This window comes from Colletotrichum spaethianum, assembly GCF_022836535.1.
Source record: "Colletotrichum spaethianum MAFF 239500 DNA, contig14, whole genome shotgun sequence".
NCBI lineage: Eukaryota > Fungi > Ascomycota > Sordariomycetes > Glomerellales > Glomerellaceae > Colletotrichum > Colletotrichum spaethianum.
In genome coordinates this window covers 332,982-354,291 of record NW_026054784.1, presented here as the reverse complement: position 1 = coordinate 354,291, position 21,310 = coordinate 332,982, and the positions used below count along the sequence as shown (strand labels likewise).

At 50.2% G+C, this 21,310-nt stretch overlaps 5 protein-coding genes across 5 annotated transcripts; 2 read left to right on the top strand and 3 right to left on the bottom strand.

Moving 5' to 3' along the window:
• Window positions 1-1,918: 1,918 nt before the first annotated feature.
• ColSpa_06073 (putative transporter) lies at window positions 1,919-3,802 on the bottom strand (the record flags this gene model as incomplete). The annotated part of the gene is made up of 4 exons (XM_049272285.1): window positions 1,919-2,506; window positions 2,566-2,820; window positions 2,989-3,267; window positions 3,635-3,802. The coding sequence occupies 4 exons, from the start codon at window positions 3,800-3,802 to the stop codon at window positions 1,919-1,921; spliced, it is 1,290 nt and encodes a 429-aa protein (XP_049128242.1).
• Window positions 3,803-7,038: 3,236 nt separating this feature from the next.
• Window positions 7,039-8,283, bottom strand: ColSpa_06072 (uncharacterized protein; the record flags this gene model as incomplete). Its single annotated transcript, XM_049272284.1, has 1 exon — window positions 7,039-8,283. One exon carries the CDS (start codon window positions 8,281-8,283, stop codon window positions 7,039-7,041), a length of 1,245 nt encoding a protein of 414 aa, XP_049128241.1.
• Window positions 8,284-9,903: 1,620 nt separating this feature from the next.
• On the top strand, window positions 9,904-10,167 carry ColSpa_06071 (uncharacterized protein; the record flags this gene model as incomplete). Its single annotated transcript, XM_049272283.1, has 1 exon — window positions 9,904-10,167. The coding sequence occupies one exon, from the start codon at window positions 9,904-9,906 to the stop codon at window positions 10,165-10,167; it is 264 nt and encodes an 87-aa protein (XP_049128240.1).
• Window positions 10,168-12,068: 1,901 nt separating this feature from the next.
• Window positions 12,069-19,058, top strand: ColSpa_06070 (putative pentatricopeptide repeat-containing protein; the record flags this gene model as incomplete). Its single annotated transcript, XM_049272282.1, has 3 exons — window positions 12,069-12,129; window positions 12,256-17,017; window positions 17,075-19,058. 3 exons carry the CDS (start codon window positions 12,069-12,071, stop codon window positions 19,056-19,058), a joined length of 6,807 nt encoding a protein of 2,268 aa, XP_049128239.1.
• Window positions 19,059-20,379: 1,321 nt separating this feature from the next.
• Window positions 20,380-20,883, bottom strand: ColSpa_06069 (uncharacterized protein; the record flags this gene model as incomplete). Its single annotated transcript, XM_049272281.1, has 1 exon — window positions 20,380-20,883. One exon carries the CDS (start codon window positions 20,881-20,883, stop codon window positions 20,380-20,382), a length of 504 nt encoding a protein of 167 aa, XP_049128238.1.
• Between the last annotated feature and the right edge of the window lie 427 nt (window positions 20,884-21,310).

Below are 21,310 nucleotides of genomic sequence, written 5' to 3'. Positions count from 1 at the left end.
GAGTGCTTCAAGCTCTCTCTTTGTTTTTACATTGACTAAATCTTGACGTTTAAAGACATGTTTGTTTTTTATGCTTTTTGTGCCCCAGAGATCCGGAGGAAACTGCTCAAATCACGTCTCTTCAATGCTCGCAATCCAAGCTAAATTGGCTGATACATAAACACAAAGATTACATGAACCATGGTGTTAAAATTCAAATCATCCATCAATGGAAAGTTATAAGCGGACGTGACTGCTGTCACAAACATTTGGCATGTCATACTCAACTATGATTAAGAAATGATCTTGAATCATGGAATGCTCTTTGTGCTTTGATTGAATGTGTAAAGTCGGTTTCGAAGTATTGGCCCCCGGGTCTTTTGTATAAAAATCACCCCTTGCTGCTATGATTGGATAATACGAATCTCTGAAAGTCGCTCTTCATTGTTAGAGTCAACCCGGTTGAAGGGCTTTACCTTTCATGTTTTTGACCACATATGTTCCCTTGCCGATAGTTCTCTGCATTTATATTGACACAAAGCAAAAGATTGTAAGAATAGAAAAGCCCCCTTGCAACCCCAAAAATGATTACTGAACAAAGCAAATGGCTTGGGATTATCCCCGTCAGCACTATGGAGTCTGGAGCTTTAAGATGACCTACCTACCCGCCCGAACCAAAATAGCTAGCAGTTTCTCCCGAAGAGTCACATTCAAGGTTTCTAAGCCACAAATTTGCGAGCTGATCTTCATCAGGATGCACTTCAGTCACATTCTCCTAGCGATCCTTGCCAACGCATCCTTCGCTTTTAGCGTTTGCTTCGCTGAAGGGAGGGAAGGCGGGTATAACAAAAACCAAGATATTCTCAACCTTGAGGATGTGTGCGATCAATTGAATGGGACATACGACAGACTGCAAGTAATGAGAGCCTGTATAACTGACAGAATCAATACCTCATGGAGTTTCGAGCTCAAGGTACCATTCCTTTTCCTTTCTGAGTCTTTCTGGTTCTTTTTGTCTTCGCCTTTCGCTAGCACCCCCATTGCTTCTTTCCAATGATTCAAATGGACTCGACAACTCGTTTTCTTAGAGACAAACATTGACCATGCCAGATGATTGGTCCTCAGGAGAAGCGTGAGATTTCTACCAAGGAGTGTATGAACGGAATGACTAAAGAGTTAATGTGCAACAACGGCCGCGGCGGCGTGAGGACATACTGGAATTGGAGATACAAGTAAGTAATTCACTGCCAGTCATTCAAAATGTCTTCTAGCGGATTGAACGCTAATATCTCACTGAAAGGGTCAAACCCAATTATGGCGATATCTGCTTCCCTCCTCCTTACTGGAAAGACATCAATGCCTACGACCCGCAAGACGAGCCAGAGAGGTACCTCTGTCGCGTCCATCCGATGAGATACCTGGGCTGTTGGGAGGATGAATGGTCTGTCCCTAGTCCACTCGAATGATTTTTGGGCTTCCAACAGACGTGGTGAAAAGCTGTGTCTTCTTCTTGCATTTCATATTCCCGAGTTTAACCGATAGGTTCATTTCGTTGGTTTTTGTTTTTATTTTATCTTCATTTCGCGTAAGCTCCTCACATCAAGACGCTACTTTTAACAACGCAAACGAGCTTAAATTTTGGGGCCTGTCTGTTCTGTAACTTAGAGCAAGAAAATGCTGTGTCGAATCTATCAACTGCCAGAGATGATTTCGTCAGTTGAAAAATAGACAATGCAACTCCTCGGTAGAACAATGTGTTTTCCACGCACGGCCCAGTTTTTCTAAGCAACGACAATCTGATGTCTATTGACCATATTCAGCCGTCATCAGCGCGACCTCCAGGTGAAATATTCTCTATTGGGATAGGTAGTCCTCCCAATGCTTTAAGCACTCTTTCTTCACACTTACAATCCTGCCGAAATTGAACACTACATCGTCTTTAGTATTGGAACCTCCATCTGGGATCCTTGTCTCCAGGCCAGTCCTCCAAATCCCCAATAGCTTGAACTTCCGGTGCGATTGCATCCCTCCTAGTGTTCTCACGCTTAAGGACGACGTATAAGATGCCACAGACAACAATGTTTGCAAGGAGGTACCCCAGTGCAAAAGAATGGCCCACGAAGTATCTCGGTCCATCATTGGAACGGTAGAGCTGCGTTCCAAGTACAGCTCCCAAGTTGCCAATGGTAATCTGCATGGCATTTCCGACAGCACGCTTCGTCTGACCGGAAACGTTGATGGCCGGCCACGAGAGGACGAGAGCGGTGGCTGGGTAAATGCCTCCAGCAGCGAAAAAGGTACCGAGGTAGGAGACGCCTGGCTTTCCAGTCGGGTCGCCGTTGGCAAGCAGGATGATGTAGCCAATGGCCGCAAAAGCGGATGATCCCATGATGAAGAATGCGCGGCGGCCGGTCCGCTCGGAGTAGATTGCGACTGTCAAGGTTGTGACGAATGCGAGAGCGTATGGCGGAATCGTCAGAAGCTGGGCTACGGCAGCGGTGTAGCCGAGGTTCTTGATGATGGTGGGCTAGATGCTATTAATATCCTTCTTCTGTCAAATGCCCGGACTTGCCAGCAAACACTTACGATGAAGAGGGAGAACGTGTAAAGCGGTAAGCTCATGGTGTGAAATCCGAGACCGTACAGCCAACACTTGGGATCCTTAATGGCGTCCATCACGTGTCCCCAAGTGAACTTTTCGTTGTGAGTCGCATCGCTGTCAGCGGCAAGCCTGGCCCTGATAAAGCGACGTTCCTTGTCCGATATGAAGATGGCGGTATCGGGGTAGTTTTGGATGAACCAGTACGCGCCCGTTGCAATGATAACCGTCACAATACCCTCCTGGTTTCTGTTAGAATTTATGTGGAGTAACGAGATGGGTGTGAAGACAACAGACCAGAATAAAGATCCATCTCCAACCATTATCCCAAACAACTCGCATATGACCAATACCCTGGATAAAGTTAACATGTTGTTATGGGCCGGAATGAGTTGCTTGGAATGACGTACCCATGCCAGGATACCACCGAAAGCACCGGCAAGAGAGGCAGCACTGAAGAACAGCGAAATTCGGTACTGTCTCTCACGGCGCTTATACCACATAGAGAAATAATACACAACACCAGGGAATAGTCCACTCTCCGTGACACCGAGGAAGAAGCGGGCAACAAAGAACCCAGCCATATTCGTTACGATACCCATAAGCGTGGCGACAATCCCCCAGGCGATTGTTAGCGTGGGAAGCCAAAATCTCGGCGTGGTTCTCTTGAGGATGATGTTGCATGGGATCTAGCTGTGGGTCAGCATGTCTAAACATTGATCAAGGAGGGTAGCATCAATGACTCACTTCAAAGAGGACGTAACCGATGAAGTACAGAGTCAAACCAGTAAGGTACTGATTTCCAGCTATTGCTCATTAGTTGACCTGTGCATTCCCAACAGATTTCATCCATTTACTTACTCATATGCAAGTCATCGGTGAGACCTTCAATTCTGGCATTACCGACTGCGATGGGTTAGAATTGTACACATCGGCTTTTGGATCGTGTAGTTGAAACCTTACCATTAGATCGGTCAAGGAACGATAACAAGTACTCAACGATTCGCTGTTAGTTGACCTCTCTCCAAAATGATTAGGTGTTTTGAGCATACTCACCAGAATGCCGACCGCTGGCAGTAGTTTGGCGTCTAGCTTTCTCAATAACGTTTTAGTGTCGACCGCCTCGTCTCCAGCTTCAATTTCAGAAGGACTATCCGCTCCATTCGTATCCTTTGCCGGTGTCTCAACCACCTTTTCAGGCGAGCGGTCGGTTGCCGCGCTCATCGTGAGCCAAGCCTGCTGTGTTGTTGATACCTTCCTTAGTTCTCGCTGTGTCCCTTTCTCGGCGTGTTGTTTGAGAAATATGCTGTTTCCTCAGCAGAGAGAGAGGCCCGTGTTTTCACCTGAAGTCAAGTTTGAAGCCAATGGTGTATTGAAAGAAACTTAGAGGCCACACGCACGGCTTTTCAATGCGGCCCCCAAGAGACCCAGGTCAAAACGTCAGAGCAAGCTTTTGCAGGTACTGAGATGAGATTGGCGAATTGATTACTAGAGTGGGCTGGACTCGTTGGGTACTCCCCGGTTTGGTCTTGGGTGTGATCGCTTTTTATCACTACTTTGTGCATCTTGACAGCACTTTTGACTGCCGTTCTCCAAGGTCCGCATGGCATCATCAATCCATGATGACATTCCCCGGCGTCTCATTCCTGTAATCGCTTAGCTGCCGTTGCAGGTCGACACTGCCGGGTGGGTTGCGCCAGCAGCGGTGGATGATGAAACACATTTGCTGTTCGTCTGATTGGTCGATATTGATCACGACATGTTGAAGTCGATGGCGACATCACCGACTGGGTCTCTCATTCCCCCTCAAAGTTCTCCAACTTCCCCATCTGGTGGGTTTTGTTAAGTAGTTAGGTTTTTCCTTGGCAACCTAAAGACGAACCCCCACGCCTTTTCGGAATGACCAAGATCTTGGTTCTCCGCATATTGACTATGTAAGGCCAGGCCGGTTGGATATGCGCCTCTCCGTCTGAAACTCATCCAAGCCGGGATGGCAGAGCCGACCGGTCGGCAACAGGGACCCACTTCGGCCAGTACCAGTAAACCTTCTCTCCTGTTGTCTTCCCCGCATGATCCCGATTCCGTTACCGTCGGTAAACCATCTATTGTCGATGCTGTCACAGTTAATCAGAGTGTTGGTCTCACATGAAGCGATACTTGTACGAGTAGTAGCAGCGATCACGTCAAAGTAGCAACATTGCTAGTTGTTACATTAAGGTATAGAAACAGGAGATCTAACCGCGTGGTCAGCGGTAAGGTATAAGGTATAGCCTATTAAACTATTCTTTCTATTTACCTACTACCGTTCATTGCCTTTTCCTTTTCTTTTTTGATAATTGTAAATTCTCTTTTCATAGAGGCTAAAAAAGCAAATTAAGGCTGTTAATGAAATCTGTGTCTTATTCAAACTCTGGGCTGTCAATGGTGAGTCGCTACGCCCGTTAAGGTTAGTTGCAGCAACATGCGAGTGGTACTGTGGTAAACTCACCTGACAATCCAATAGGTATCGTGGGGGCTTCTTTTCCAATGACAACCTTTCACAGGAAGCTCTTACTGTTCCACAAAGTTAGTGATGACGAACTTGAGTATTAGAAAAAGAAACCTCAAGGTAGCACATAAATGCAGTCGGCACATATAATCGATTCCCCAGCAATCTCCTCGCCGGACTGAAGCTTCACCACGCAGAGTCTGGGTCGCAACTCTCCACTACAACGGGAATAGACAACGACTGGGCCGTCATTTGGCGTCTCTCATGATGCAGCCTCTTTGAAAGCATTATGTAGATCAACCCTTGGAAGTTAGCTTCTACATTTGAAGCTGCATATATTACTGCACGCCCACCTATGGTAAACTATGCGTTCCTACGCAGCGGGTCATTCATCTTCGGCAAATGATTCCCTTTGAAGCGAAGAACCTTCAGGGGTACTTGCTTCGTTGTGAACTTGAACCCAACAAACCGAACCGAAGATTTGGAGGGGCCCGAGTGTAAGTCACGGGTGATCGCTGTGAACCTGTGAGACTCGAAGCATCACCCGGATGCGCGGAAAAACATTTTTCAGGTGGAAATATTGTGGCAACAATCAATGCATCTAAAGAAAGCGATAACAATCGCAATAGTTTAACCCAAGTCAGACTTTTGCTACAGTTCTGTAGCAGTCCAACACGTATTTGTGTTTGCATTTGCATATTCACATGACCTACATCTAACACGGCCCCCACCACTACTATCATGGCCATTGAAGGTGATTATATAAAGATGGGTGGCTCAGATTCGTCTTTTGATGACTGGAGAGACGAACTCCTTCGTGATAGCTACGCCTTGAACACGGGTGCTATCCTAAGAAAGCCTGCCGATGGCTACGCCGACAAGATGTACTCACTTTTTGAGTCTTGATAGTTGACTTTTTTTCGAGAAAAGACTGAATGAAAAATGAACAAGCTGGAAGTGGTCTTGGATATGACCGCAACGACCTTCTACTGCGTACCCTGACAAGCTTCCCGTTATCAGTTCACAAGGAATATCGTGTCTATGCTGAAGACCCTTGGATTTCTATTCACGATGACGATAATACAGAGAATTTCACACCCGCTCCTTATCTAGAGCCTGACACGTTCCTCCGCATCACTACTAACCATATGCCAAGGGACGCATACAGAGAGGCTTTATGTTCGGCAGCAACGCTAGCATGTACGACATTTTGCTTGGTAAAGACAATAAAAAGGGCATAAGCACGCGACAATTCGCCATCTAACCTAATTAGCAACATGAAGGGACTTTCGTCTCCCTACTCCATAGCGACGGGCCGCGATTCGTTAAATCTAAGAGATCGTTCCTAGACAACGAAGAAGTACGCATCTACCTCGGGCCTTTTGACATTCAAATTCGGGTCCCTGATCGGGACCTACACAAAGCTGACTTTCAAGAATGCTAGGCCGATTTCAGGGCGAAGTGCGGCAGTTAGCTCCCAAATATTCAGTAACTAGAGCTAATCTCCTTGCCTGGCACTAGTTTAGCGTCACCAAAGATAGGGAGCTATCAGCATGAACGGCTAATTAAGCCTGGCGAAGACAAAATCCAATACTATGGAGAAGTCTATGTACGGTTCCCAGACTGCCGGCATGTTCGGCTACTCCTACTTTACTGGTGGCTTTACTGGTGGCTAGGCTGAGTATGTCCGTACCCTGCTCGGCGACGTGAACCTGCTCGAAATCCCTGATAGCGTTCCTAACGAGAAGGCACTTTACCTTTCCAACATACTCGCTACCTCGTACGACGCCGTTAAAAACACTATAGTCTACCCCAATGACCAAGTTTTCATCCCCCAGAGCTCAGGGATCACCGGAATTGACAATCTACTGAGGGAAAAGGGGGGAAATGATGCTGTACAATATGAAAAGCGGTAGCTTGAGCGGCTATTGATAATAATGAGATACGACTGATATCACCGTAACTGTCTTGCTTAAATAAGTCTCACTACACACTGCGCCTCCTTTCGCTGCGGTTCTGTAATATAAAGGCGAGATATGGTACTGTGGACAACATACGGCGAAGAACCAACCTGAGTCCAACCCTCGGGTATCCCCTGCTCCGGTGTGAGAAGTATTCTCCCGAATTCGATTTTAGCAGCGCCAACTCGCCGATAATGCCCAGGGGCTTGTTCCTTCGAAACCATAACGGCGAAAATTGCCAAATTAGTAGCAAAGAGCGGCACCATGTAGACACCCCTCTGTTCAGTCAAACGTATTACCTCTTCTTTGGAACCTTCCAAGTCCAGGTGGGATCCACTTTCGACGACATCGTCGATGACACGGACGCCGGCGACCCCGAACTCGGCGATTGTGTCCCCTGCCCACTTGATGAAGTTCAACCTGAGAGTGACACATTCCAAGTCGATTCGGCCCTTGGCGTGAAAGACCGAACTCCCAACGAGATCAGGCGTCGGGTGTCCCAAAACCGTAGCAAAATGTTCGATGACGTTCTCAGAGGCGGAGGGGAGAAATATTTCCCCTTCAACAGACATCCAGGACCAGCTAGGAGCGCGGTAAGAAGTGGTACTCGACGGCCATGTCTCACTATCGGTACCGGTACGATACCAGCCTAGATCGTAGATCAAAGTGCTTTTCCACATCCCAGCGAGGTATTCGTCTCCAGTGCGCGCTTCGACCATTTTGGCAACTCCGCTGAAGGCTACAAGCTTATCACTCTTGTAGGTCAGATTACATCGGGAGTACTGGCTGACAACTTGGTTCCATGCCTCACGGAAAGAACGGCTGTCAGACTTGTCCGGTATTTTGTGTTTCATCAGCGCTGATAGAACCTCGGATTTGGATTGAGACAGGAGAACAGAAGGTAGTCCGGCGGGGAACATCTCGAGCGCTGTGAGTGTATTGCATTCCCATGCTAGCTGTCGGTTCCCAAAGTGCAACACCCTTGGCGCTAGGAAACGTTCTTGGAATACCCATGTTCTTCGCATCAATGGTGTTTCCTCGATCTCGTCGCTCCAAAGATCACCGTCGACGAGCCAGTAGGATTTACTGAGCCCGTCGACTTCCACGGTGGCTTTTGTGGGGCGGAAAACGTCCCATGGTTGCGGGACGTATAGAGGTTTGTCCTCTTCCGCTCCAAGGTGGGACGCAGAAAGGTTGAGAAAAGAGTTCGAATAAACTTTTTCCATGAGCAAAGCTTCCAATTTCCAGTCAGACATGTCGGGGTCTTGTTTTATGCAAAGAGAGTCGATCCAGAGATACTGTATCCCAAGGTGCCAGGCAAGCGCGATGGAGGCTTGAAAGACTTTTGGAAGCCTAGAAACATCAACATGCAGTTGAAATTGCTGTATGGTGTCTGAAGTCAGTTTGTCGTATATAACATTTCCCCAACGATGGCTGAGAGTAATGTAAGAATGCCGCGGTGGAGTGTCCTTGGTCAAAATGAGCCTTGCGCTTTGGCCTTCATTGCTTATATACAGCAAGCGAGTCGGAAACCATGTTCCGTGGGTTTTGTGTTGACATTGCTGGTGATTCTCCGTGCAATTGCGGATCCAACGTTCGATCAGCTCATAGTCGATGTTGCTTTCAGAGGGCATTGAACCCTGGACACTGATTTCCAAGTCATCTGTGTTGAATCAGTCACCCATGACTCCAAAGAAAAGGCGAATTTTATAGATAGAATATATGTACCATCAGAATCGATGAAATTGACTTCAATCATACAACCCTGAAAAAAGTCGACGTTGATGGGACAAAGGCTAATTTGGAGAATCAGAGCATCTTTACGATTTGACGCGTCTTGGGTAAAATTGTAGTTGGACAGGATAAATCGAATCTCGAGAGATTCTCGTTGCCAAATATCAAACAGTGCCTTGTGTTCCAACTGCATCCATTGCGAGAACTTGAGGCAAATCCAGCACGTCTCAGCAGATGATGGACTGTAAGGTGGATATGTGCTTTTGCCGAGGTTGCTGGGGTTCGCTCCGAGACGCAGCATGCGAATGGATTCAGTGCAAAGTGTGCATATAGCCATGAGTATTTTGACAAAGTATCAAAACGTAAAAATGCGTCGCAAGATGTTGCCTCGATGAGAATGCGTAAAAGGGAGGAAGAAAAGAGCCAAGCAAAAAGATGTTCAACTGCGTCTCGGGTGTTGGGGACCGACAAAGTAGGAGGACCAACAACCAACTGCCTTAATTAACGCATGATGGAGTGGGACTTTATATCTCCTGTGCTGAATAATGCAGCACTGTGAAACTCCACCAACCTGGATATTGCGGTTACTTTCAAGGCAAAGTGCCAAGCCTGATTTGCACGATGACGATCCAACCAACCACATACTGTTGGTTGTTGTGCATATTCTGTCGCATGAATCGTATGATGACCTATGGGTTTGTCGCCCAAACTCGAGAATTGAAGTGGATATTACTATTCTCAACAATGGTAGCACTGTTTAGTAACTAGCATCTTGCAAACAGTATGCTTACTGTCAGAATCAGATACATCCTAGAGTGGCACACAATTATAGAAGTGGGATTCCGATGGGGGGAATGTCTGCCGGATTGAGATTTCGCTGCATGCTACCTCCGATAATTTTGATGTTGCGGTTATGTCGGTGAATTGAGTAATCCCCAATGGAAAGTCAATTGGGAGCAATGAAGAGATATGTGAGGGGAGTTTGTTGGCTGAGTTATGAACGTGAGAGAGGAAGTAACAAAGGACCAAAGCACGCACTCAGCCCAGAGGACCCAATCCAACTGTTACGATCAACAATCATATATCCTTGAGTTCAAAACGACAGAAGCGCCCATGAGCGAGCAAGTTGGGTTTGGATTGCAATGAAACCGGGCCTTGCCGAATCAACAAGAAACCGATTAAGCCTGCAATTAGCTGAGGTAGCTGGTGGCGTCATCGTTCACAACCCAGAGGCTGACCCCTACGGCACGGGCACTGGCGGCAAGAAGTGCTTGCGCGAAGCCGACGATGTCGTCGCCACCCGTGGCCACGCCGCCGCCCGTCTCACACGCGCTCAGGACCACCAGGTCCGCCCGAAGCCGCTGCCACATCAGATCCTCAACCGTCGCACTTGTCCCGCCTGCTAGGTAGATCGCCGACAGAATCGGAGACTCGGCCGAGAGGCTCTCATGCTTGGCGAAATGCAACACTCGGTAGCGGCCGAGCACGGCTGCCACTAAACCACCTCTGGTCAGCCGCTAGTGCCAGCACTTCGAGCACTCTTGATACCATGCACGCCATTTTATTTGACACAAACTTGATTTGGGTGCCCGGCACGCGCCCTCGAAAAAAGAAAAAAACAACAACGACGCCGGTTTTGCCCCTACCTTGCCCTCCCGAACCGGCGGTGTGTTCTTGAGGGCGCGTGCCCGGGTTCCTGGCCCAACAAGTCGCCTCCGAGAAGACCTCTTTTAGCGTCGCACGGACCAGCACAGAATCATGCTGCTTTTTTCACCGAGTCTAGAAGGTTATGTAAGCCATGTGCTTATATCATTGGTAGTTGGCCTTGTTGCTGCCGAGACGCTAAAACGGGTAGCCATCGGGTTCAAATGGCCATTGAGAAGCAGGCGCCAGGCTCAGTCGATTCCAGGCGCGCGTGCGACTCTTATTTGGGGGCGAGACGTCCCTCATCATGCCGCTCGAGCCGTCCGGGTACAAACCCCGACATTTTCATCTCTTCTCTTTCGTATAATGCATTGCCTGTTTCTGCTTCTGTCATCTATCTCATGTTGATGGACTCTCGCCACAACAACTGATTACTCTGTCTGCTGATCGCCGCAGACCAAAGGTAATGTCTCGAAACTGGAAGCTGAACCGGGCGAGGACAGTGCTCGTTTGTCAGTTGTTGAAGGTTCCTGTTAAGGCAGAGGATGAAGGGTCAAGTGGCTGCAACCCGGAAGACCGGTTAACTCTGCACAGGCCATCCACAGTGCATCAGGTTGACGTGGTGGAGCAATCTCATCGTATTCTCGTTTCTCGCCGTGGTTCATTGGAGCCCCGCTCCTCTGAAATTTGATAAGCTTAGGAGCTGTGATCTCAAACCGGGTCAATCCGACGAACCCCCAGGCCTGGGATGACTCGGTTCCGAGCCTGGACCGGCCTTTTGGCCAGGCACCGTCCCGGCCAACGGCTAAATGCAGCTGTCTCATTGGTGGAAAGGCACGAGAAGATAGCGGGCTAACGATCTAAGCCTAGCCCAGAGCTCAAGGCTGCGGGTCGCCAGAGCGTTCCCGCGATGCTTGCTGGGTTGGGCCAAGCAGCCCGACACTACGGTAGGGAGGCCCCCCTAGAAAGCTTAGCCTAACTCGATCCCGCGTCCGGCCCCATATCTGGGCGACTCTTACCTCCAGGGACGCAATTCAGCCGCGCACAATACCCCATTCATCAGGTGGTGTCAGCCAAACTATTGACTCTGGTGGGCGCTGAATCACGAATTCGTATCACGCCTCAAACCCGTTGGGGACTAGTCTCTCTGCTCACCAGACTACTGTGGATTCGGCGAGACTGGTGACGTGGGGACACCGGCTGGACGGGTCACCATGAAGCATTTGCTGCTCCTCGAGTCCAGGCCAGGTCTATTTAGGACTTCTCTTGCTGGGGTCAAGGGCTGAATTTTTCAGCTCATAGATTCTTTGCAGTTAATTAACACGATAGCAGGGTCCGGACGCCCCGAGCATCAATCATGAGGCTAGGCAAAAAAACATGCAGTCCAACCAGCCCTTGAAAGGTTGTTATCTTGCTACGCAGGCGTGCTACTATTACCCATGGAGAAATTCTGAAGCAAACGATTCCCGCTGGATCCGCGTGCTAATCTGGTAATTCTTCATGGGCTAGGTTGGAGAGGCACGTCCGACTTGGGGAGTATACAAGGACCCTCCTGGGCAGCTCCAACGTCTCAATTCTCGATCTTGGATCTCTTGCGCCGCCTTCCTTCATTACTTTGTGAGAGCCAGCCATACCTGTAAGCAGAACAGCCTCTGTCAACACGATGGTCATGATCGTGCCCTTGGTGCTGCTCAGCCTCTGTGCATGGAGTGCCGCCCAAGAAGGTTTGAAAAGTGCTTCTTCTGTCTCACGTGTTCCGGCTTGTAAAGCAGGCGCGGTCTTGATCCCGTCTACTCCCAGTCTCACCACCACCGCCAGAACATCACTGTTGCCTGCTAACAGTTCCACAGCTGTTACTGTTGCTCTCGACGGAACTGGTCAGTATACCGAAATCAACTCGGCTATCTCTTATGCCCAGATCAACAATATTGCTACGGTTACTGTCAAGGCCGGCACATACACTGAGGCCATTTCGATCCAGGCAACCGCTACCGTCACGATCGTTGGCGAGACCGCAGCTACCGGCAGCAGCTACTCTGACAACCTCGTCACAATTACCAACGACGGTGGAGATGTGCCGCCCGTAACATTCGTTACAAGCACCTCCAAGGGAGTGGCTTGGAAGAACCTGAACTTCGTCAACTCCAATGCGAATTCTGCCGCTGGAATTATCTCCCTCCGGGGCTCCCGGAACGCATTCTATTCTTGCCAATTCACTGCCGCCGGGCAAGTGGGTTTTACAGGCAGCCAAGCCACGGGCATTATCGCGAACTCGTACATCCAAGCCGCCGACAAAGCCATCTACTCTTACGGCAGTTTATATATTTACCAAACTACCATCACTGCCACCAACAGCAACGCCCTTCTGGTGTACAACAAGGGCGCGACCGATTCCACTGGCAAGCAGTACAATTCCACAGTCGTTTTCGATACTTGCCAAGTAATTCAGAAGCCGGGAAGTACGAACACGAACGTCTTCTTGGCTGCTGCAAATGGCGCAGGCTCTGTGGTTGTGTATCGTGACACATCTCTTGCCAGTTTCATTGCGAGTACTGGTGTGCATGTCGATGCGACGACGCAAGACTTCCGCAACACCTACATTGAGTCTGACACCACCGGCCCCGGAAGCTACTCGAACAAGCCTGCTGCTCGTAGCCCCTACGTCTCACTGGTCACCGATGTCACCGGCCTAGCTCCTTATGACATCTCGGTCTTCTTCAGCAATGTGTATCCTACTGTTGTGGCCACTGACGTTGATTGGGTTGACGCACCCATCCTGGCATCAATCCAGAGAAGCACATCGGGGTCAACCACCACCTCGACATCCTCATCCACAACGATCTTCCAGGAGTCGAGCACCTTGAGCACCATCGCCACAACCAGCACATTCAGCACACCTAGCACCTCGAGCGCCATTAGCACTTTCATTGCAAGCTCCTACTCGACTGTTAATTCCAGCACCACAACTTCCGCTGATACTCAGAGCACTACTGCCAGCCTTGGCACCAGTACTGGTGTCGCCGCGACTTCCGGAACTTCATCAACTAGCGAAGCTACGATTTCCAGTTCGGCCGTGATAACTACAAGCGTCGCGGCCTGTCTTCCGTCGTCAATGCCGTCGACAGCTCTAATTGTCGGCCCGGCAAACTCCTCGTGCGCCACTTATAATAGTGTTACGGCTGCAATTGCTGCCCTGCCTGCTGACACAACCACCCAGTACATCTACATCTTGGCCGGTACTTATAACGAGAAGGTGTCTCTTGTGCGGACGGGAACCACCATCATCCGAGGAGAAACTGATAACGCCCTCTCCTCGTCGTCCAACAAGGTCACCATACGGAATGCATCGGGCGTCCTCTCCAGCGCTGGTAACTCTGCCGGTACCGCCACATTCTCTGCCAACAAGTACGAGGCCAAGCTAGTCTCGTTCTATAACATCAACTTTGAGAACAACTTCCCCTCGCAGACGAACTACATTGCGCTGGCGGCCTACTCCAAAGGCACAAAGGTGGCTTTCTACAGCTGCAACGTCAAGTCTTCCCAAGGTTCTATCTATCTCGACTACGGCAATGTCTTCTTCAGTGGCGGCCGCATTGAGGGCACAACTGACTTTGTCTGGGGTATCGGCGCGGGATACTTCTACAACTCGGTCATTGTGTCCACGGACACTATCATCGGCCAGAGCATCGCCGCTCAACGGTATCAGAATGCCTATGGAGGTTCCCAACTGGTATTTGACGGGTGCGCTGTAGTGCCATCCGGCCAGGCTGTTTCCCAGCAGACAGTTTACCTCGGCAGAGACTACAGTACGAATGCCCAGGTTGCCTTCATCAACTCCTACCTCGATGCGCATATCTACGCAGCCGGATGGAAGATCAGCAACGCAGCCACTTTCACTGGCACTTTTGTTGAGGCGAACAACACAGGCCCTGGAGCCAGTGCTTCCGGGCGCGCTTCAGTTGTTCAGATTCTGTCAGACACCTCGGCATATACCGTGAAGAATATTCTCAGCGATGATAGCTGGCTGGACTCTGCTGCCATTGCTCCTCACCAAGTCTGGCCTAGCTCAGTTTATGCGGTAGCGACGACGACTCCGTCGAATGTTACAACCACGACTGTGGCCACTCAGACTGGTTCGGCCGTTGTTACGAACACCACCTCGTCTATGTTGAATACCTTCACTGTGGCTCCTTCCCCAGCCAGTGGCGAATACAGCACGGTGTCTTCCGCTATTGCAGCTCTGCCTGCCGATGGCAAGGAATACACCATCTTCATCAAGGCCGGAACCTACGAGGAGCAGGTCAGCATCACTCGTCGGGGTAAGGTCACTCTCCGTGGTGAGACGCCGTTTGAAAACGATTTCACCCAGAACACTGTTCTCATCAACTTCAGTCGCGGTGTGTCAACCTCTCTGGGCCAGAACGAAGATACACCCGTGATGGACTGGAAAAACACAAACGGCGATGGCCTTGCGCTGTATAACATCAACTTTACCAACACATACCCGCAGCAGGCGAGCACTGCTGCCCTTGCTGGCGACTTCTTCGGCACCAATATGGCGGCATATGGCTGTGCCTTTAGTGGGTTCCAGGACACCCTTCTCGTGAACCAAGGCGTGCAGGTGTTCAGTAACTCGTATATTGAGGGCAGCGTCGACTTCATATGGGGCTATAGCAAGGCCTACTTCCGGCAGTGCTATGTGGCTTCCAACACGCCGAATACTTACATCGCTGCCCAGAACCGGCCAAACGCTGATTGGGCGGGCGGTTTCGTCTTCGACAAGTCCGTCATCACGTACACGTCAAGCTTCGGTTCAAACTTTGGCACCACTTTCTTAGGTCGTCCTTGGTCCCAATATGCCGTTATCGTCTACATGAACTCTTTCTTGGACAAACATATCTCCCCTGCTGGCTGGAGTGTTTGGCAACCGAGCAACCCACAGACGTCGAACGTCCTGTTCGGTGAGTACAACAACGTTGGCGGGGGCAACTGGACCGACGCCCGTGCCTCTTTTGCGACCGATCTCACCGACGCCCAAGCCGCGCAGTACTCTCTGGAAAACTTCATTGGCAACACTGGCTGGATTGATGCGAAGGCTTACGCCTACACGCCTAGCTACAACCTCACTGCACTGGCCAGTGCCTCTGACACCACCGTTCCCACCTCCCCGGTTCTGACACACCCTACAAGTGGAAGTGAGCCACCGGCAGGAGCAGTGCTAGTAGCAGCTGATGGAAGCATTCCAGGAGCTTTCACCAATTTGACCGCAGCTCTCGCAAGCCTGCCTTCTGACACGAGCAGCCAAGTTATTTTCATGTACCCTGGAACGTACAACGAACAGGTCCCTTCCATCAACCGGCCCGGCCCCATCATGATCATTGGATACACAAGCGATGCCCCTGGCAAGAGTTACAAGAACAATCAGGTCACGATAACCCAAGCTCGCGGTCTTTCTGTCAGTCCCGCCCCGGTTGGACATAGCGATGCAGAGACGGCTACGATTGCCACGGCCAGTTCACAGATCTCTTGGTACAATATTGACCTGGTCAACCGGGATAACCTGGATGGTGCCATCGCTAGCTATGTAACTCTTGCTGCCAGCATCTACGGAGATAAGATTGGCTTCTATGGTTGCTCCTTTGTGGGATGGCAGGACACGCTGCTCACTGGCGCTACAGCGGGCACCCAGTACTATGAGAGCTGCTACATTGATGGAGCTATTGACTTTATCTGGGGTTACTCCAAAGCGTACTTCAAGGGCTGCACCATTGCTGCCAAGCGAGCCAAATCTGCCATGACCGCTCATAGCCGCTCCAGCCTGTCATCCATCGGCGGCTATATTTTCGACCAATGCCTCTTCACTGAGGCCCCCACTGCCACTGTTGATCTCAAAGGGATGGTCTACCTTGGCCGCCCATACTCTCAGTATGCTCTCGTCGTCGTCAAGAACAGTTATCTCAGCGATGTCATCCAGCCCGCTGGCTGGAAGACTTGGTCCGCCTCGGACCCTCGCACCGATCACGTTACCTTCGCGGAGTACAACAATACCGGCCCGGGTAACTGGGAAAACAACATTGCTGCGCGTCAAGCGTTCCAGAACTGCACCCTCCTCACCAGCGATGAATACCCTCTGAGCAAGGTCATGCCAAGCACGGACTGGATCGACATGACCTACTGGGACCAGATCCAGATCCCTGAACCTGACGTTGTGCCTGTCACCCCGACCACCCCCACAGTCTACGATGGTACTAAGCCTCCTTCGGGTGCTTTCATCGTGTCCAAGACTCCGATCGAGGGCCAGACTACATACGACACCATTCAGGCTGCACTCAACGCCCTTCCTACTTCGAGCAAGATCGCTTCTACAATATTCATCTACCCTGGCACATACAACGAGCAGCTGACCCTGAACAAGTCGGGCACTACCATTCTTCTTGGCTATAGCTCTGCATCTGGTGACTACTCTCAGAACCAGGTTACCATCAGCTTCAACAAGGGCATCGACACGCAGGCTGATGCTTCCAACTCTGACTCGGCCACTGTTTACGCGACAGGTAACTATCTGCAAGCAGTGAACATCAACTTTGCAAACACTTTTGGCACTGATAACAAGTGAGTTCCTGCGCCTTGAATTTCGTCTCGACTGATTCATGACTGATCCATTTCAAGCTATGCTTCCCTTGGCTTCGCTGTCAAGAGCAGCAGGTACGCCTCTCTGTATGGTTGCCAGGTTTACGGAAACCAAGACAGCTTGCTCATCAACGGCTTCTTTTTCGCATCGAATTCATACATCGAAGGCAACATCGACATGATCTGGGGTGCTGGTGCCGGTTATTTCCTCAATAGCACCATCGCCCCCAACCGCGACGGCATTGCCCTCACTGCCAGCAAACGCGCGACGAACACCACCGCTGCCGGCTTTGTGTTCGACCAGTGCACCATTACACCCGCCAAAGGAGCCAAGTACACGTCTATATCTCTCGGCAGGCCGTGGAATGCGTTCGCTCGCGTCGCTTACATAGACAGCTATCTTGACTCATGTATCAAGACGACGGGTTGGGATCAATGGACTAAGACAGACCCTCGCACGGATGGGGCTGTCTTTGGCGAGTTCGCCAATGACGGACCTGGCTCTGAATTATCGTCCCGAGCTCCCTTTGCCACCAAACTCACTTCGGAGACCGCCGCCCAGTTTGAGCTCGCAAACTTCTTCAGTGTTGTATCGTGGATCAACATGACCCTAGTATCTGCGACGCCGTTCCAGGCTGGTGCCATCGTTATGCCTACTACCACAGTGACCAGCACTAGTACTTCAATCACGTCGACCGAGTCTAGCAGCATTCCGGTCACAACCACGACTGTCTTCACCACCCAGGTATCTACACTGACGGGGACCTTGCTCGTCTCCGTTCAAAAGCCTGATACCGTTATGACGCTTAAGAGTACTTTAACGATCAACGCTGCGACTGCCATCACCCCCCCTCCTGTGGCAAAGACGACCGTCGTCAAGTCTACAACTACCGAAGTTGCTACTATTCAAGAGCCGGATTTCACTGTTACCCAGAAATTGGCTACGACTGTCAACGTTGGCACTACAATTAGTCACGATCCTGTCGTAGCTACCTCCACTTTGGTCGCTACCTCAACCCGCACTGAGGTTATCACCCAGCAAGCTAAGCCTCGCACTATTACATCCACGATCACCACCACTCGCTGGACCACCAGCACCCCCAAAGTCGTAACTACTACTCAGGTCATTGGCGCCACACAATTTTTCACCAAGACCATAACCCCCAAGCCTGTAATCATCAAGAAAACTGAGACGCAAACTATTGGCGACGGCGGCGCAACAACTATCACAGCCAAGGCTCTTGTTACCACTGCCACAGTTTACACTACCATTACCCGTGTTGCCGAAAAAACAACTACAATCAAGTGTATCCCTACCAATGGTCTGACCGAGAGGTCATTTGCAGAATTTGAGGCCAACGACATGGACATCGCGGCTGGATACCTTGAGGCTCGAGCCGTTGGCGATTGGACGGTGACTGTCACTATACTTTCCACTTTCAGCACCAACATAAAGACATCAACAATCTCCTTGCCCGGGAGCACCGCCACGACTGAGCTCATCACAACCAAGACGGAAGGAAAGCCTGTCACTTTGAAGCCTGCGACCATTTTTGAGACAAGCGTGGCCGTGCGAACTCTTACCTCGGTGACTACTCTGGCCGGAACCCCTTCCACGACAACTATCTTGAAAGTTGTCTCCGCCGGCAAGACCACCACGCTCAAGCCATCAACCAGTACTGTCGTCGTTGAAGCTACGCAAACGGTGGTCGTAAAATCTACCACGAAGCTGGATGCCATCACCCAGAACGTGGTCAAGACGCAGACCCAGGTTGCCACCAGCGTACTCCCTCAGCAGACGGAGATTGTGACCCGTCAGGAAAACTCATCGAAGACGCAGACTGTAGTTCTTCCCGTCCAAACGTCGACGGTCTGGACGACGGTACGCTCTACAGCGAAGCCCTCTGCTACCATCACGAACCGCTCAACGATTACCAAGACGAAGACCCTGCAGGTTGGCGTGACGGTGACCAGCTGGGCGACCCAAACGAGCAAGAACGCCAAGGCGTGCACAGCGGCCTAGAGTATTGTGGTTAGGAGAGCAGGAATTTTGAAGTATTCTCTTGTCAAAATTAATCACATTACTTTCTTGAACTTTTCTTCTCTTCTTTTATTTACAGCAGTTGTCTTGGAGATGTCACTTCAGACCTTTACATGCTACTGTGCAAGCTCGTAATTATAAATAGAGTCAGTTAGCTAGCACTGATGTAAACTACCTTTAATGGACTGCCTAGTCTTTTTCCTAGCAGATATGTAGAACAAGACAACTGCAGCACAAAGATGATTATGTTACGTCTCTGAAATTCGTGCTAGACGCGGTAATCCCAGACGTGAAGACCATCATTCCCTGGGTTAAGCAAGGTCCTGGACCGCTGGCTGAGCAGTCAACGTAATGGTCAACAATTGTTGATGGCACAGGGAACCGCCAGGTACAAGATATTGACTATCTGGGGTCGGAAAGGAGGTTGATCATTTGGCTGAAAGAAGTTTAAGAAGATGGGCATGCTATGTACTCGTAGGGTTTTGGAGCTAAGTGTTTAACAATGCTGCTCAAGGTTGTAGGCAAGCGACGTCTACATAATAGCATTAAGCGCTGACTTGCTGTGATAGGAAAGCTGGTGGAGATAGGCTTGAAGTAGACGTTGCGATTCTTAGCATTGTCGTACATCTTGTTGCACACCAGCCCTCTGCAGGGCATTCCGTTGCATCCAATCCAGGTATCGAATGGCATCAGATAAACCACGTCCTAACTACTAGTGATCCCACCATACTGGGAACAGCTGGCTGGTAAAAACAGCCAAGTCGATGCTGTTAAAGTTCAACCAGAGAAACAATCTCTCTGGCATAGTTCAAGATTGCAAGAGGTATATCAACATGTGAGACGGCTTTTTCGGCTTTTTGCATCCATTTTCGTATTTGCCCCATTAACCAGAGGCTGCGAACTGGGAGGATCCCATTGTTGGAAATTCCCACTCTAGTTGAACCAGGAGTAGAAACATCATGTTCAACTCAAGTTCACTTGTCACATTACAAAAGACAAGCCAGGTTTTTCTACTGCAATTCATTTTTTGGTACTTATTATTGCAAGAGCCAGTTTTTGTCGTTTTTGTCCTTTTGTGTATCCAAACGAGCAAGGTAGTTAATGAATAGAAGTATTAAGAAACTTCACACGAAAAGCCTGTCAGGTTTTCCCAATCAAGAAAGCAACCCGTCTGTAACCACACATGTCGGCTGTACATCCCCAGAAACCAAGCTCAAAGCACAGTGAGACAGCTTCTGTTTTCGCTGCCTTGCCGCTGCTACCAGACTCAAAAGAGCAGCGTACAGCTTACTATCTGCCGGTTTCAAACTCTGGGCTCAGGGTTGCTAGGCTTGCCAGGGGTAAGGGGGCTAGGAGAGGGAGGAGGAGGAGGACCGCTCTGACGGCGCTCCTTAGGGCCCTGGGGAGCTGGGGGCGCCGGAACGAAGGAGGGGCCAGGAGGGGGAGGAGAGCCAGCCTCGCGGCGCTTCTGGGCCCCAGGGACACCGGAGCAGGCCTTGTCGAACACCTTCAAGTTGGCATTGGACTGCTTGGGGACCTGTGAGGCAGGGACGGCGTAGAGCTGGCACCGAGGAGTGGTGCTAGACGGATCTTGGCCGAAGACGAAGCTTTGGCAGCTGGGGTCAGCCTCGCATTGCTTCTGGCAGGCTTCCGCGGTGGCAACGTCTGGCTGGGAGCTCGGAGTGACGTTGTTAGCCGGAGAGCCGGTGGGGGCGGCGTTGCAGACGTCGCGAATGGCGATAGGACCGGCCTCAACGGCGGCGGCGGCAGCGAAGGCAAGAATAGTAACAATAGTAAATGACTTCATTTTGCTTGGTGGCGGTGTGAGTTCGAAAAGACTGGAAGCGTAACTCGAGTTAAGGGAAGCTGGTTGCGGAGGAAAAAGGAATAAGTGAGTGATTTAAAAAGTGAGATCGTTGCGGATGATGAGGGAAGACGAGTTGTGGTTTGGACAGGATGTACGAGGACTTTTATCTTCGTTGAGCGTCTCATTCCAGCTGGGTGCCTGACCGGATGGCAGATGATCTAAATAGACTAGAGGCATCGAAAGATCGCTTTACGGCCCCTTCAGGCATACCTACACAGCCTACTTTTGGAACGCGTGGACAAGCAGATGATCGTCGTTTTGGATACCACTGTCAATATGAGGCTTCGTAATACTATGCCAGAAGTTACCCTCATGAGCCACAGAGAAGGTGTCCTGTCTTTGCTTTCCACTCTCGACATGGTATACT